This window comes from Vollenhovia emeryi, unplaced genomic scaffold, assembly GCF_000949405.1.
Source record: "Vollenhovia emeryi isolate VEMERY1.0 unplaced genomic scaffold, V.emery_V1.0 DF939200.1, whole genome shotgun sequence".
NCBI lineage: Eukaryota > Metazoa > Arthropoda > Insecta > Hymenoptera > Formicidae > Vollenhovia > Vollenhovia emeryi.
The window spans coordinates 220,665-238,097 of NW_011967166.1; the positions used below are offsets into that span (position 1 = coordinate 220,665).

The 17,433-nt window shown below is 49.1% G+C and overlaps 1 protein-coding gene across 1 annotated transcript in view; it reads right to left on the reverse strand.

Moving 5' to 3' along the window:
- Positions 1-17,433, reverse strand: part of LOC105561795 (roundabout homolog 2-like) — a 110,495-nt gene that overhangs the window by 76,003 nt on the left and 17,059 nt on the right. The window contains exon 2 of the mRNA XM_012012108.1: positions 1,361-1,669. Coding sequence (XP_011867498.1) covers positions 1,361-1,669 — 309 coding nt within the window. The remainder of the gene's footprint in view (positions 1-1,360; positions 1,670-17,433) is intronic.

Sequence of the window (17,433 nt, forward strand, 5' to 3'; positions counted from 1 at the left end):
GCCGCCGCCGCCGCCGCCGCCGCCGCCGCCGCCGCCGCCGCCGTTCACTTCGCCTCGCAGCCTCACGCGAGCGAGCGCGAAGGTGAGAGAAGTCATTCCGAGACACTCGACGATCTCGCGAGCGAGCGAGCTTGCTCGCGCGCGGGGACACGCGAGGGAGAATCGCGGATGCTACCATTTTTGCCCGACAGGGGGAGGAGTTTATTCGCGCCCTTGTTAACACGGCTGAGAATAGATTGAGATACACCGGCGCGGAATTTGGCCGATAAACGCATTATGAAACGTAAAAGCGGCCGCGCTCCGTTTGTAGCTCCGTGTATATAATTGTTTAATTAGAACGCGAGCGGGTGAATTACTTCTCTGCGATTGAAGATGCATTCGAGAAGTAGACACTGAATATTATTTCGCCTCCTCGCTGAAGCTCGGCGGTGCGCAACATGGTGAAATTAATCTCTATTACTTGGCTACTCGTATATTGTATAAAAAATTGCAAGAGAAACGCGTGTATGAGATTATCGTAAAAAAGAGAGGGAGGAGGGGGGGGGGGAGAGCGCGCGCGCGAAAGGGACTGTGACGAATGGCACTTGGAGATAAGCAAATGCGCCGCGTAAAATCATGAAGTCGTATATAAAATTTAGAAATTTTACCGTCGAGTATAAAATTACGTTTTATTGATGCTCGCGTGCCCCTTTTTACACGTGAATTGTGTTTACGCTTCAGCGATTTGTTAACTCGACCGATTTATCAACTAGTAATCCCGTGGACTGTAAACTGACATTGAAAAATTACCGGCGCTCGATCTTGGCGATAATGCACAAAGAGCGTATTACACCTAAGTGATTATAACGTTTTGTTTTACACGTCCGTGGACGCGTAAAGTTTACTTAGCGCGGGCGCGCGCGCGCGAAGAGATAAATTTCGCCGATTACGATTTCCCTAGGAAAGGCCCCAGGTATCTTATCGGCTCGGTGCCGGCTACAAGATTACGCTAATCGACACCTGGCGCGGAAAATAATTACAGACCCGGCGCGGACAGCGCTTTAGCCGTGTCGCGACAATAGCTAATCCATACTGCGTCGGTTCACGCGAGAGTGCGACCGGTCGATGTCCGAGAAAGAAAGAGAGAGAGAGCTTTTCATTCTGGCTTAACTGTCGCTCCTCTCTGGGCAACTCTCGCGCGAAATCGCCGGGCTGTTTGATCGACACGAAGAGCCGTGGAATTCCTTAAGGCGAGAAGCTCGTTTCACGGGGATTCGTTCCGAGTTTAACGAGTGCTCTCCCTCACGGTGTCTGATACGCTACCCGGTATAATCCGGGCGTAAAAAGGAGACGACGAGAGGAGAGAAGGACGGTCTCTTACCTGCGACTGTGAGAGTGGCGTTCCTGCTCGGGACGGATCCAGCCTTATTCCGCGCGACGCACCAATATACACCGCCGTCCTGCTCCTTCTTGCCGTGCATCACCCGCAGAAAGAACAGGGATCCCGTAGGCAGCAGGACCCGATGCGACTTGGCGTCCCCCGGCGACGTCTGCACGAGCTCACCGTCCTTGTACCACTCTATCAACGGTTCGGGCTTACCCTCCGCCTTGCAGTTCAACGTCACCGGCTCATTTTTCGCGACTATTATGTCGGACGGGTGCTCGGTTATCCGTGGACATTTCAGCTGTCCTGAAAGCAAAAAAGGGAACGGAGAACTCTTTAGCGAATCTCTCGACGTGCGGCGTGTCGTGTCGTCTTGGCAATCTAATTAGTTCGCCCCCTTCAGCCGGGGATATTTTCGCCGCGACGGACGCGCGCCGTCGCGCTCTTCTTTCGCGCTCAACTATTCCGCGTCTCGCGTGAAAATAAACGCAACGGCGACTAGCCACGTCCAATTAGCGCCTCGCGGCGACGCCTCGGCCGCGATTATCGGAATTATCCGAAAAACCTACCGGCGAGGAGCGTCTCGCCATTAGCTTGGAGTGGTCCTAACCCGCGGAGAATAGAGATCTGTTTACGAAGGTGCTCGTCATTAAGTTACGCTAATCGATGTTTGTTGATAAGGTTTACATAAATTTCTCGCTGTTTCTCGTCTGGCGTACACACTACCATCCCGAGACGTCGCGTATAACACCGAGATCATTTATTGGCACGTTGCCAATATTAATCTTTCGAAGAAGCTGCCATCGTGCCAATATTAATATCAGGAAGCCGCTGTTTATGTACTCGCGCGCCATCGAACGCTTTTCTTCGCCGCCGCCGCCGCCGCGGCGCGAGCGTCCATGAATTTTCTTCTTGTTGCGCGCTGACTATCCTATCTCTCTACTTTCTCAATTTTGTATGGAGCGGCACTGCGCAAAGGTGCACCGTGATCTCGTTAATTTTCAAACACCTGGTCGTAAACCAGCTCAGAAACGAAAATTAAATCCGGCTTCAACCCCGCCTTATTTTTAAGCACCGCCTCGTAAAATTTTCAGCGCTTAATGCTCGCTGTGCATCGCGTAATGTAAAGAGAAGAATTATGCAAAGTTTGCATTTATGTAGTAAAAAACTATGTTAATGCAGGCCCGTAATTTGTGTCAACGCGATGGCATTAAATCCATGTAAACTCGATTCGACATGTTTACGAGTCACCGCAATTAGCGGCAATATAGAATCGCATTACTAGGAATTAATGCAAATAATGCAGGACGTTTGCGACGCATATGGAGATCGCATTTCTAGCATTAATTAATTTTAATTCAATTATTCTCGTTTTTATGCGTGGATGAAGGGAGTGATTTATTGATGAATGCGATACAACATGTGTTTTCATCAGCGCGGTGTAAACAAATCATAAACCGATTTGCCGTGACACACTGTGCAGCGTTTTCCGGCTCGGCTAATATTACGCAGCATCTCGCCGTGACATTTTATAAATAACGAACGTACGAATTATGCATCGCAATAACCCGAATAATCCGACGGCGACGTAAAAACGAGAGAAACAAAAACAATTATTATCAATTATATTTTATATATCGTATTATTTCCATCTATATCTCTTGTATATTCATTAGTTTTTAGCGAGCTCTCGCTCGTTAATGTCACATTTTTCCAGTCTTTAGAAGAGATTTTCCAAGTCTGCTCGTCTTCAAATCCTTTCAAACACTCGAATAAAAGAAATCGACAGATCGCCGCGCAAATAGTTAATTCGCGAAACGATTAAACACAACTACCGCCCGTGAAACGCTGTCAAAAAATTACTTGTAAAATTACAATTATTATTGCAGGTAATATCGGGACCATCTATTAACGTCCGTGAATTTATACCTTTTAGATAAAATTATTACCTCATATAACAAGTGATAACTGCTTGCTTTTAATTGGGTAAATTTTACAATTTTTTTGTAATTTTTCATCATGCATAAGCACGTATTTACACAACAAAGGGTAACAAAACTTTTTTTTTGTAAAAGTGCACAAATTTATATATTTCCGTTATTAATAGCGTAATCGCTATTACGTATGTAATTTTACATACTTTTTTTTACAGTGTAGCGTCGCAGCGCGATAGCGTCCCGATAGAGACTCGGTCGTCACGAGGCTGCACAGCCACGACGGCCAACGGATAGGGGATAATTTCCGCGTCAGTTTTTCGCCGTTCGCTGCGGCAGCTACCAGAGATCATCGCGTACGCTCGTGCATCTAGCGCGCTTTGACGCACGCATACACGCCCAGCGCGAAAGTCACGTGTGTGCATGTGCGGCGCGGGTGTCCTATTTAGATAACTGAATTATGGATGAATTATTGGCCGCCGGTGTATACGTAGTGCAGGTATATAATTTGATAATATCGCCGCCTCTGGCGTCCTATCTCCGTGCCACGAGATTTCGGCTCGCTCGTGGTGTATGTCGCTCGCCGAACGTCCATATGCATTATGCGTGCGCGCTCGCTCGCATACGTGCACACGGTACGTGAGCGGCGCGACGTTACATTGTCGCGTCGCGTCGCGTCGCGCCGCGTCGCGCCGCCTCGCCTCGCGTCGCCCCGCGCCGCGTCGGTGTGAGCGGAGCAACGAGCAGGCAGGTATTAGTCATCGATAGTGGCTCGGATTACCTGTGGTTACACGCATTATTAGATAGGCGCACCGTACTGCTGCCTCGTCGGGGCATTCCTCCGCCAAGTGCCTGCCCGCGCGTACGCGCGTATCGAGAGGAAGAGATCGACAGTCGGATCACTTTTACGCGGAGATCGATACTCGTGAGAACGATTTCCCCGGCAAGGACACAACTCTAGCCGCGAAGATAACGCAATACTTTACGACTCATAATAGTGCAATTTCTAAATCGGTGGTTTTGTATGTAGCGACGTAATTGAAAATGGACGGATTGCACGGATACAAAACTCGGTCATCTATAAGCGAATAAGTGTTAGTTACCCACCTCACAATTATCGGGGCTTTAATCTAACGCCGTCGATCTAATTCGCGAAATTACGAATGGGGATGAAAAACGCATGCTAAATCTTGTTAATACGGATATTTATAAAGAGGGAGAGAATTTCGGGCGAAAATCTTCGATGTTAAATAATTGAAACTGACTCCCCGCTCTCTCTCTCTCTCTTTTTTGTTCCTTTCGCAAATGCCGCGCTATTAGCAGATCCGATTATTTTCACGAGCGCGAAAAAAGCGCAGGTGCAATCTGCCGATCACTAATGTGAGCAAGGAGGAGGGTACGGGAGAAGCAGAAAAGTGACGAGGCAAATTACACGGGTGCACCTATTATTAGCCCGTTATAAAGGCCACGGACGTTTTCTTTTTTTCCCCGCAGCAATGTAGCCTCGCTCCTGTAAGAAATCGAGACCCCGAAATCAGAAAGTGTACGGCGGATGATGAAGAAAAAAAGAGAGAGAGAGAGAGAGAGAGAACTCGCTCAACTTTAGCAGAAACAAAACGGACTGCGCGATATCAAATTAATCTGCGCCCTCGTATCGAAGTTCGCCTATGTATAATTTCCACTTTCTATCGTTTAATAAAACTGCCAAGTTTTTTTCTTGTTAATGGAATTTTTTGCATCGATTCGAAGAAACGAATATCTGACGCAAGCACATCGTACGATCTGCCGTCGAGTCGGTAGCGAATTTAAGCGTGTAATTTTCGATGATTAGATAGCGATTGACCTTTAAATCGCCTTACGAGTTAAATTGGCCTTTATATCCCGGTAATTTGCCCGGCCTCCGTTCGCTGTACGAGCCCCTTAAGCGACACACGAGGAGGTTTGTACCGTTTGCAACTCATTATCATACCAGTTTCCACTTTTGCTATCACTAGGGCACACCGTGTGCGGAGTACGCCGTGGAAGGCCAACCAGGCGTCATATTCACTAGTCATTCGCCTCGTTGCCATTGTGTATTCACTTAGCTCTCTCGTGCGTTCGTCGCGCAAGGTTAACGCAAACAGAGCCCCGACCTTTCTGTACTTTGTTTAAACAGAAAGCGAATAAATTATTCATGCGAAACGGTAAACGATCCTGATTTTCTAAAAATCCTTCATTCGCCGGCTAGACCGAGGGAGATTCGACGCCGAACGTCTAATTTCTCTCTCGACGCATCCTCAGAAAGGATTTCTGTTAACGAGACGAAAAGTATTCTTGACGCATTTACAGTCCTCGCAACATCAATTTTAGTTTAAAAATAAGACAAATCAAAATCAAATTAATAATATTCTCCTCTATCGAATTGAAAAAGATTGACTTACTATGTTGAGACAAGAGTAACTTATACACTGATAATACACCGATTTACTTGAAATTTGATATTTTTATTTAAATAGAAAAAAGATTTACTTCGGTAAAAAAAATAATTTTAAGTAAATCTATTTACTTCTTTTAAAAAATAATTTTTTGTCAGTGCATAAATGTAAGTTTATATGTTCTTGCGTTTAGATTAAATTTTCCCTCCACCTTGCAAAGCACGAAGTTGGCACCGCGATATTCGACAAAAGACGATTCGAGATTTTAGAATTTTTCATCTAAGATTAAAATATTCCTTTCTCTACAATAAACACGATTGGCGCTATATAGATCCTATTTTATGATACATTCAAGTGCATCGGACCCGGAACTTTTTTCTGTGGATGCTTGAGATCTCGAGATTCCGCAAAATTGAAAAGAAAACCTGCTCTCCTCGTCGATTATACGATTGTTCCTCGGCGTAGCTTTACGCGGCCGATTACGCTCGGTGTGTGTTTCACTTAATTACAATTTCGCCTGTGTGGGCGGCGCGCTTCAAGACTTACAGGCACGTCGCGTCTCGCATACCAAAATATTTCGGCGCGGATCCCTAGTTTAATGTAACTTTCCCGGCTCCGTAAAATTTAAACGAGGACCCGAATGTGCCCGGGATGTCGAATGCCGTTCTTAACATCGGTTAGACATCCGGCGGCGCGGCGCTGGATGCGCGACGCTTAATCCTTTGTTTGAATTATTCAGAGGTGCATGTTGTAGTAGTAACATGCGCCGAACATTTTCCGAAAAGAAACGGATACGCGCTTTATATGCAAACGAAACAAACTACGTTCACGTCCGCGGGAAGGCAACACAGAGGGAACGGCGCCCGTAACGACGCGCTCCCCACACCCGGGAGAACAGGGGCCGTAGTTAACGAATAACTTACGTTACATCAATTTTCCGAATTTTCCCCGGGTTTTCCTTCGATTCCGCATCTTGAAATTGCGCGATACCCCCCCCCCCCTTCCTTCCCTCCTGCCCCACCGACACGCTCGTGTAACACCGCCGGTTCCGCCATAATCGGATTTCTGTCGCTGCTCGTGCAGAATCGCTCGATATCTATAAATCAGCATAGCGCTAGGTTACGCCAACGGCGAAGATTTATATTGGTCACGTATGCGTGTATATACGCCGGGCGTTTATCAATAAATTGCATCGGTGTGGTACTTCTCGAATCGTTAAAATAAGTAGAATTTATTTGCGCGGGTATATACGCCCCGTCTTGCAATTTGCGAAAGAGCTCGTCGTGAAAATTTCAACCTGATATTATCGTGATTATTACATCTGGTAAGACACCCGACTCGCTATTCATTTACGTGCTATATTTAAATATTAGACGGATTAAGATCGCGCGCCGTGACGGCTAAATTCGTCTCGATCCGCGTGACTGCGCCAATAATTTATGCATCGATGACCGAGTTCAACGGCGTTAAGTTCGACCGATTATTCGCTCGGTACAGGGTCGTCGTATAAATATGCGTGCGCGCTGTAAGCACTTCAGGGTCTTCGAGAACGTTGAAAAAAAAGAATAAGCGGCTTCAAGAGCCAAGAAAAGAAATTTGAAAAAAAAGTTCGATTTTTACCTCGGAAATTTAATAGATCGAACTGTTTCTTTCGTATTCCTGAGGTCCTTAAGAGTCAGATAATTGAGCAACGCGATCCCCGGCCCGCTATCTTTTCGAACGCGCAAAACAAAATCCCGCTCTGCTATTCGGTGCGTTGAACGAAACGGTCATTAAATTTCGCGCGATTAGCGGCGCCCCGTGAAAGTCGCAGCGATCGAAACGAAGAATTAAACGCGCGTTTCTAACACGGAGGCCGGCCGTACGCGCGCAATAATAACGGTTTGGCGGCCTGGCGACTTGGAAAACTCACCACGTGGATGTAACACGCGCGTTGTTCATTTCCTCCTCTATTTCCGATGGCGCCATTTAAATCGCAACTGCCCTAACTAACTGGAAATCGAAGTCCTGCGCCGCATTCCCGTCCTCAAGGGGTATGTCGACAGAATGCGCGTGCGTGCACGTATCTGTGTGCGTGTTTTGAACGAGAGGAAAGAGAGAGAGAGACAGAGAGAGAGAGAGAGCGCCGAGACCCGTTTGCCACGGAGTTTGATTTGTCCCGAACAAGCCCGAAGAGGAAGAATCCTATCTATTGGCATTAATATATACGAGAAATTGCTCGAGAGAGCCAACGAAAATCGATGGGCACCATTAAACCTAACAAAGAACTGCTTGGCGTACGCTCGCGCGCGCGCGCCCAATTGCATAAGCGCGGAATAATGCAGTTTTACACAATGGAAACATGAAATGAAATTTGCAATTATAAACGGATCCATCGTTTATACCCTCATTTCGCGTCGCCGTATTGTACCATCCATCATTTACATTGCGCGTACGAGACACGCGGGGCCGCGGATACGTAGACGTAGAAATTCTCGCATCGCGTTCGCGCCGCGGAAAAATCCCCCCCCCCCGGAGGAAAAAAACATTTAGCTTTGATTTTATTAAACGCTCCAAATTCGCAAAACCAACAATTCTCATCAATTCCGAGTTAAAACGAAATACGTACCGCCCGGAGGCAGGACGGCGCAGAGGGGAGGAGGAGATCGAACAAAGCCTCTTCGATTTTGATTAATTTTTCGGTTTTTTGCTAGAATATATCGCTTTTATTTCCCCCCGCCCCCCACCCCTCGCCGAAATGCCTAAAATTATCGCGTGATCAAATGTAAAATATCAAATGCAAATATATCTATTAACCTCGCGATTCGAATAATAATCCCGCGGAAATCGCATCCCGGGAAAAATGTAATTTATTAGCCTGTTTTTGGCAGCGATTGCCGCGAAAAAAAACACACACACATACTCTCGCCGATTGCGTTACGCGCCGGAATACGGGAATTTCGCGCCGCTTTGTCCCGGCGCGACGCGAGATTACAAAATCGACTCTTGCGCCAATCGCGAATTTTAATTCCGACGCTCGCCCTCCCGCTGAAAACTTTGTTTCCCGCCCCCCTCCGCCCGCGGCGCGTAATTACATTACACCTACGTCGCAACAGATGTCATCGCCGTTGATCTATTAAATAACGTGATTTATGGGACGGCGTTCGCCCGGTATCTCGCGCTCTCGGATGCCCACCCGCCCGGCGCGGCGCGGACTCGACTCGACTCGACTCGAGTCGAGACGAGTCGAAGCGAGTCGACCACGCCGGCCCTTTTTCTCGCGTATCTCACGAGCCCTATCGCCCGCTCTCGAGCGAGCCCTACGCGCACACGCCGCTCCGCTCCGCCACGGGCTCTGCGCGCGCGATTTTCTTTTGTTCGCCGCGCGTCGTGCAGAGAGACGGGAAACAATGGCGGGTGTTCGCGGCGAAATTAAAACCGCCTACGGACTTTTCATATTTCGCCGACGAGCCGAGTCTTCGCTCGTGGCTCTCTTGCGCTAAATCGCCCCTAGGCGTTTCTCGTTTCATTTCAGCTCCTAGCGTGTATCAGCCGAGAGAGAGGGAGAGAGAATTGTACACATGCGATATACAGGGTGTACCTTTTCTTTTTGTAAAAAAATACTCTGGAGATTATCGAGTCGATTTCTCGCCGGCGACAATGTTGATGTAGTATTTCCGTCGCCGCAAATTCTGCGAATATTCTACCGGGGATCCGAAGATTCTTTCTGCAAATTATATTATGGAATCGCGCGACGATCCCTCGAAAGATTCTTTCCTTCATTCAGTTTCGAGCAGGTTTTAAGAGCATTGTTCTTCTAAACCTAACGGCGTTTACGGCACCAATTGGAAGCATGCGTCGCGGTGCGTTTAATTTTGGAGCGAGATTTTAGTGACATCGGTGAGAAACGAGGCTGTTAATTGTTGAAAGAGTCTAAATTCGCGATGATAAACGTACGATTCGTCCGGAGGCAGAAAATAATGTACAAAAGTAACGATATCGTTAAATTGCACCAACTAAAATCGATATTTGTACAAGCTAGATACTTGATTATTTTAAAATGTTCCAGCCAAACAATCGAGCATTAGATTTTACCGAGAGAATTTACGTTAGGCGCATAGAAAGGTAAATAAGAGCCAAACGCTAGGCGTTAGGTACGGAAATCATATTAGATTTAATGTTGAATACAGTTGACCAAGTCAAGTGATATTTGTATCGCAACGTTGTTATACTTCAGATGTCAGTGCGAAGGATCGCTTTGGTTGATCGAAACTAACATGATTTCCGCGCCTAACGCCTAGCGTTTGGCTCTTATTGCCTCTCTATGCTCCTAACGTAAACGTATATCGACAGAGCCTTAATATTTACTAGGGAGACAATAATATTGATGAGACAAATTTTTAATACCTATTCAGTAAAAATATAATGCAAACAACTTTAAGACAAAGAAACGTTTTATTAAAAGATGGCCTCTTCTACGATCGTAGGATCGTAGAAGAGTGAGATGGCCTACGTTCTCTCTCGCTCGCGGGAATTTGACGAACTCTCCTATGGCCAGTCTCTGATTACAGGGTGTCTAATTAAGTGCAAGCAACTCGAGGGACATTGACGGGCATTTTTCGACACTTTCGGTTCTCCGGACCGAGCCGTGTCGAATATCGTCGAATATCGAGAGGTAACGGGGCATTCGTTACGCCGGGGAATTATTTACAGCTCAATCTTCAACATTATTTTCCCGCGGCAATATTACGCTTGTTTCCAACGTGGCGGGGAGAAGACATCCCGAATGTCGGATTTCGTTAATAAAGCACGATTTATTGTATTTAGTTGATTTGTTGCCGGAAGGCAGCGCGTTTCAATGGAGGGTTGATTCGTCCGGCACAATAGAGCTCTTCAGGTTTACCGTCGGGATAAAAACCGAACTCATCTCCCGTGGCGAAACGTACGTACGACGCGGCGCCGCGCCGCGCCGGCCGCGGCGGAGCCGGGGAATATCCGCCCGACAGGAAGAAATTGCGTATGCGACTCCCGACAGCCGGAGACGTAATATTCTCATTGTCGGTACATAACAGGCGCCGGGCACTTCCGCGCGTTTTACGCCGCGAGGAACGGCAATCGATAACTTTTTAAAGCGGATAGGCCGCCGCGCGCCGCGAAGAGGAGCCGAAACGCGCGTACGTACGGCATAAAATGGAAATAAAGTCGACGTCCCTCGTTCACTCTCTCTCTCTCTCGCTCTCCCCGCGTCTCGTGGATTCCGGCGGAATCGTAACGCAATACTAGTGTACCACTTCGTGTATCTAACGGTATCGCTACTGGGTTTCGCAAATGCAATTCCGAATTCCGGACGTACTCCGATATTTGGATATCGCTGGGCCTGATATTGGAATATCCGGATGATTCAAGCGACTTGAATTCTCTGAATATCGCGCGCGAACGAAATTTTGTCATTTTTATCTCGCGAATAGGCAGAATAGTAATGTCAAACGCGTAAATTCCGGGCGTTTCTCGCGCTTAACCCGTCGATTGCCTATCGCGATAATTGAACGCCGCGAAAAATATCCCCGCCGGCAGTAAAATAGGCCAGTGTAAAAACTCGCCCTCGGGTCTCGCCGTTTACAAGAGATAAGGGGCTAATGTGGCGGCGGGGGCGGCGAAGACGTATTACGGACGTAATCGATCGGAGCGTAACATTAATCCCCGAATAATGATACGCGCGATACGAGTTTCCCCCCCCCCCCCCCATAACGGTTGCCGGCGCGTCGCTAGTCTTAATAGCCATTCTACTCGCTGTACGTCCGATGACTTGGCGTATGGCGTCACGACCGCGATGTCAGTATTGATTTACCGTCGGTTTGGTGGCTCCGGCCCCGCTATCTCTCTCTCCATCTCCCCGGTTCCACCTCTCTCTCTCTCATCTGCCCGCGCTCTCGCTGGCGCTTATCATTCCCATTCGCTCTAATTCGCCATTTCCTCCCTTGTTCTGCCACGGGGAGGAGAGGCCCGAAGTGGGAAGAGGCCGAAGAAAGACCGGGCGAGCCGGCCGTTAGATCGATCTACGGAGGGAAGGAGGACACTCCGAGTGCCCTCGCAGATTGACGCTATACGGCAGTTTCTCTTTTTCCCTCGCCTCGCTCCCGCCCTCCCTTTATGCCCGATGACGACGACCGTGGGGCTACCATAGACGGAGGAATATTTGCGCGATGACTCGGCGCGCGCGTTTCACGCGCGCGCGACCCGAAAGAAAGAGAGACGCGAAGACCGGTTAAATGCGTGCGCGTGCGATCGCACGCACGTGTGCGTGCGCGTGGGTGCATCGGGTGATTACAGAATGGAAGAGACGGACGGGCGGACGGGAAGAAACAGAAAGGGGGAGGAGAGAGAGAGAATTATATCTTTCTCTCTCTCGGCAAGCTTCCAAAGGATCTTTTACCACAGAAATACTTAATTACAACGCTGCCGGTAGTTTAGTGTGATTTTAATTTGGTGGCGGCGGCTCTCCCTCCTCTCGGTGGCCTCCGGGTTAGCTCCACTTCTCGATCGTTATCTTCTTTTGTGCGTCTGAAATTATTACGGTCGCGCGGCCACGCCGTCCCGCTTAACGAACGGGCTGATTTCTCCGAGAATGAGTGGAAGAAAAGGCGGGCGGCGCGGAATGCGCCGCGCGTCGCGCGCAATTAGATTTAAGCGGCAGATCCGCTTTGGGAAAAATTGCTCTCGCTTTATCGACCTGTCAGCGGGATCTATCTCGTTAGAGATTAATTCTTCGCAACGCAATTAATCGTTTATCTATAACAGTATATAAATCCGCTGTTTTTAATTGATTCCCTCCCCTCCCCCCCCACCATTGGTTAATAACATTATGTCAATCATAATAATAGCGGGGCGTAAGTGGTGCTCGATAATCGACATTGCACAGGGTAATAATCCTTGCGAAAGATATCGGAATTCTCTACCGGAATTTTTGCGGAAAATGCCAGAGCCGCTGACGTTGTTCTTTCGGGTTCGTAAAATGATGTTATTTCATACCCTTAGGCTGTGTGTGTTTGAAAAAGAGAGAGAGAGAGAGAGAGAGAGAGAGAGAACTGAAATATTTATACTTAAACTGACCACAGACAAAATGGTCTGGCATTTTTTGCGCGGAAAAATGACAGTAGAAACGGGTACTCGAAAAGTTAATTAGACGTCCTGTTTCCACATGATTAAATATTAGATAAGAAAAATGGGAATGGCTGTTGAAAATTTAACGTTGATTAATTTGACAATTAAGAGCGCGCTCAAATCTTTCTCTTTCATTAAAATTCTTTTAAAATCAAACGGAAAAAAACAGAGAAAGAGAAAGAGAGAGAGAGATTTTGCTATCTGCTCATACGTAATTATTCACTCGAGATATCGTTATTTACAGTGCAGAAAGGGAATCTATCGCGCGGCGATTCATTGTACTTTGGCTGACGATATCTGCGCAGATGATTAATTGAAATATTGTTTTACATCGTCGAATACGCGCGTCGCACAAATCGAGCTACGTACGACGGGCGCGTAAAAAAAAACTGCGAAACTCCAGTCAAAAGAATTCAAAGTGGCGGTTGATATCTACCCGATATCGATTATCGATGCCTACTATGGGCTCCGAAATACTCATGCCCGTACTCAATTGCGTATTACGGATACCAATACCCTCCGATTGCGTATTATCGATACCCGGTACGCGCTTCGAGAGCTTTAAATCCCTGCTCAAGTTCATCGATCGCGAGTCCCCAATAACGGCCGAGACGGAACCCAAGTGCGCAACTAACGCGCGGTGAAATAATAATCTGTGAAAAGTGAGGAATTTCGGGAGGCGAGCGCGCATTCCAACTTGGCGCCGATGGCCCTGCGATGCACGTGGCATAAACGAACGGTTTGTTGCAACGCGCGCAAAGATCAACGTAAATTTCGCTCGTTTTTTCCCCCCTCCGCACATGTAATTGTAAATTTAACTTGTATCTCCACGTATTCTCTGCACATTATCTCACAGATGCGTCGATTTATTCTCCCCAAGCTGCAATATACGCGGCACCGACAAATGATTTGTTTTGCAACGCGTGAAAAGATCAACGTAAGTTTCTCTCCTCCCCCCCCCCCCGTACGTGTAACTTTAAATTTTACTTATATATTTCCACATATTATCTACATATTATCTCACACACGTATCGATTTACTCTCCCTAAGCCGCGATGTACGCGGCGTAGACAAATGATTTGTTTTGCAACGCGCGAAAAGATCAACGTAAATCTCTCATTTCTTTACTCCGTACGTATAATATTCTTAAATAATTAACTTACACAAATATATTTCTACATTCTCTGCGCGCATCTTACACAGGTATCGATTTATTCTCCTCGCTTCTCGCACTTTAGCCACCGCGCTACGTCTCGACGGACGGCTAACGATCGACGTGGCAAAATCACCCGGTATAAGGAGCAGTCACGTTTCAAGGAAGGGTGGCCTTGTGTGCGCACAGTTGCCGTTAGTCCGTTGACGAAGGGACGGAATCTCGCGGCGCGCACCCTTCGGGACTCCTTCGGCGGGGTCGCCGAAACTTATAAAAAAATAAGACGGTCTCGGGGAGACTAACGCACGATCGTTTCTCGCAAAAGGGCCCCTTTCCCGCCGCGCGCGAGGGAGGACCGGGGGAGGGGAGGGGGATGGGGGCAGGAGAGAGAGAGAGAGAGAGAGAGAGAGAGAGAGAGAGAGCGAGCTCATCTCTTCCCTTCCGCCCACGCCGAACCTCTGCCGTTCTGCCCGCTCCTCTCTCGCACCCTCTCGCCCTCTCTTCCCGTGCGCGCGCACGCATACACCTGTACCTAAAATGGCGATGGGTAGAAAGAAGCCGCTCTCTCGCTTACCGTCCCCTCTCTCTCTCTCTCTTTATCTATCTTTGTCTCGCTATCTCGCCGCCCCAGAAGAAATTGTCTTACGAGGCGCTCTTATCGATCGTGCGTTTTCCCCCTTGCGATTCTCTTCTCGCACCCCACATCTTCGGCCTTTACGGTCGAGAAAGGGAACTTAACGGGGTCGAAGACACCTTCGGGCCGTACATCTTTCACGAGTCCTGCCGCGCTGTATCCGCGCCGGGAAAGACGCCCGTTCTCTCTCTCTCTCTCGACGAGAGACAGAGAGTCAGTCAGCCTGCCAGCCAGGCAGCCAGGCAGCCAGCCATCTAGCCAGCCAGCCAGCCGCGTGTGCCAGCATCGAAATTGTCTGTCGCGACAGAGCGGCGCGCAACATCGAATATTAAAGGCGCCCTAATCGCGAGCGACAGGGTATAATAGCGCAATAATAAGATGATCTCGGAATATCGAGACCTCCCTCCGCCCCGCCCGAGAACGTCGCGGTACGTACGCGAAGGGATTAATCCCTCGCTCTCCACCGCGATGCCACGCGGAAAGTTAATGGAACGCTTAATGACGGGGGCGCTGCCCCGGCGTCGAGAATCGTCGGCTCGCGTTATTGCGTGCGGAGCGGCGTACGCGCGGCCGTAACACGGTATACAATTATCGTTGCCGCGGAGGTAGCGCGCGGGTAATGACGCGAGTTGAAACGGATTTCCCTTGAATGGAGATTTCGGGATCGCGAAGCGCGAGCGTAACAACGTTTTTACCGTGGAGATTCGGTCCGGCCGGGAGAGAGGACCCTCGTTAACAGATCGATGGAGAGGAGAGGGCCAAGGTGTACGCTTACGCACTCGCTTTTCGCTTAATGATATTGCTGCGATCTCTATCTAACCGCGCTGAAATTTTCAGGCCGCCACGCCAGTTTCCTTTGTGCCTCTCTTCCGCGACTACTGCGCGCTTCTCTCTCTCTCTTTCTCTTCTTGGCTCGCTCGCTCGCTCGCTCGACGCATTCATACGGGCCATCTGTGTACGCGCTCGATCTTGATAGAGAGGCCCAGGCCGGCGCGGCATTATGTCCGTAATGGTACTCGCGCGAAATAATAGGACCTAATACGCCCTTTCGGAAGGCGACGGCGAACTACTCTGACGGAAATACCTCTCTCGCAGAAGAGTAGCGGCGCAACGAGGGAGAATGAGAGCGGCAGAACGAGGGAGGGAAGAGGGAGGAGAGCGAGAGAGAGAATGCGGTCTCGCATCTCACGCCGGGTTTCTCTGGCTCCGCCGGGCCGAAGTTCAGAAAACATCTCGGCGGATCTCGGCGCTCGGCCGGCGTGGAAGGCCTGCAACGCGCGCGCGAACAACGAACTCCTTTGTCCGATATATCGCGCGCGATCTTCTGCGATCTCTCGGTCGCTCGTCATCGTCGCCGCCGTCGCCGTCGTCGTCGTCGTGTCGTTACGCGTGGCCGGCAACAAAACGTAAGCTGTTGCTCCACGAACAGCCGATTCCTGTCGCGTCGCGTCGCGGTACCCTGGCCCCGTTAAATTAGTCTCTTTGATGTGTCATACGTGTCACGAGCGCCTCTCTCACCCCCTGCCCACTCTCGCCCACTCTCGCCCTAATCGCGCGCTACTTTAGACAGAGCTTTCTTTCAGCGCGCAGCGCGCTCGCGCGCGCCGTAAACGACCGTGACGCGGTGTGGAGCTGCAGCCCTGGAAATAAGCCGTTTTCCGAAGGTCTATTTTAATTGGCGGGAGGTCAAAAGCGCGTACTCGTGGAAAATCGCCGCGTTGTTCGGGCGGGCGCCGGCCGCGTCGCAATTATTTCGGAAATAATACGACGCTGCCCGGAACGCTGGAAAATTTGCCGCTAAATATCGCGGAAATTAGGCATGAAATTGAATTAGCGCCGAAGCGCGGGGAACGGCGCGGGTCCACCTTGATACAAAGTTGATTAAAATTACGAGACCGTATCTTGCCTGCGCGCGATATGCACGCGGCCGCCCGCGCGCCGGAGAGGGGGGTGCATTTTTGCGCGCTTGAAACGGAATTTGATGGGCGCGTTTAATATAAAAACTACCGTGTACATTTCCGACTTTTGCCAGCGCAAATACTGGTCCTATTACCGGAGTGAATCAAATTACCGGCGGCGGGGGCGCGTCAAATAAACGAGGCGGACGTTTTCTTGTCCTCGCTGCGAGACGAGAGGCGCCTTACCGCCCAAGGCGGAGACAAGATCCGCCGCTGCTTTACATTCCCGGATTTGTCGTGCTCCGCGGGTGCGAGGTCCCCGACGCTGTTTTACATTCCACGGTTAAAGCGCGCTGAGTCTCCGCTTTTGTACCGTATGAAATAACTGAAAATCCGCGCCGCTCGTCTGACGGCGGCGCGCCCGCCCTTCAAAGTACGTCCGTCACCTTCGTTCTCCCATTAAATCCCCGAACGAGAGAACGCGACGGAGGAGGTGTTTGCGGTAGGAAAGTTTAACCGTGCGCTCGCTAGACTGCACTAACAGTTTATTTAACGGCCGCCACGTTGCGCCGAAACGTAAAATCGCCTTTTCGCCAACTTTTTAACGTCGCACCGCGCTGCCGAGGGTCCTTGACCTCCGCGGCCCAACAGCGTCATTGTTAAATGCGCACTGTATTATGTATCGTTTAATCAAACGGCAGCTCGCGACATTAATCCCGAAATCATCGATCCGATCGGCAAAAATTGCCGGAGAGAAATAGGATATATTCCAACCGTTTATTACATTTTCACGAGAAAGTACAACGCCGGAGAAAAATGTCCGATTAAATATAATCGGGTAATCCTGTTACGTAATAACAAGCGGATATAACCGGTGAAAAATGTGATCGGTTTTTC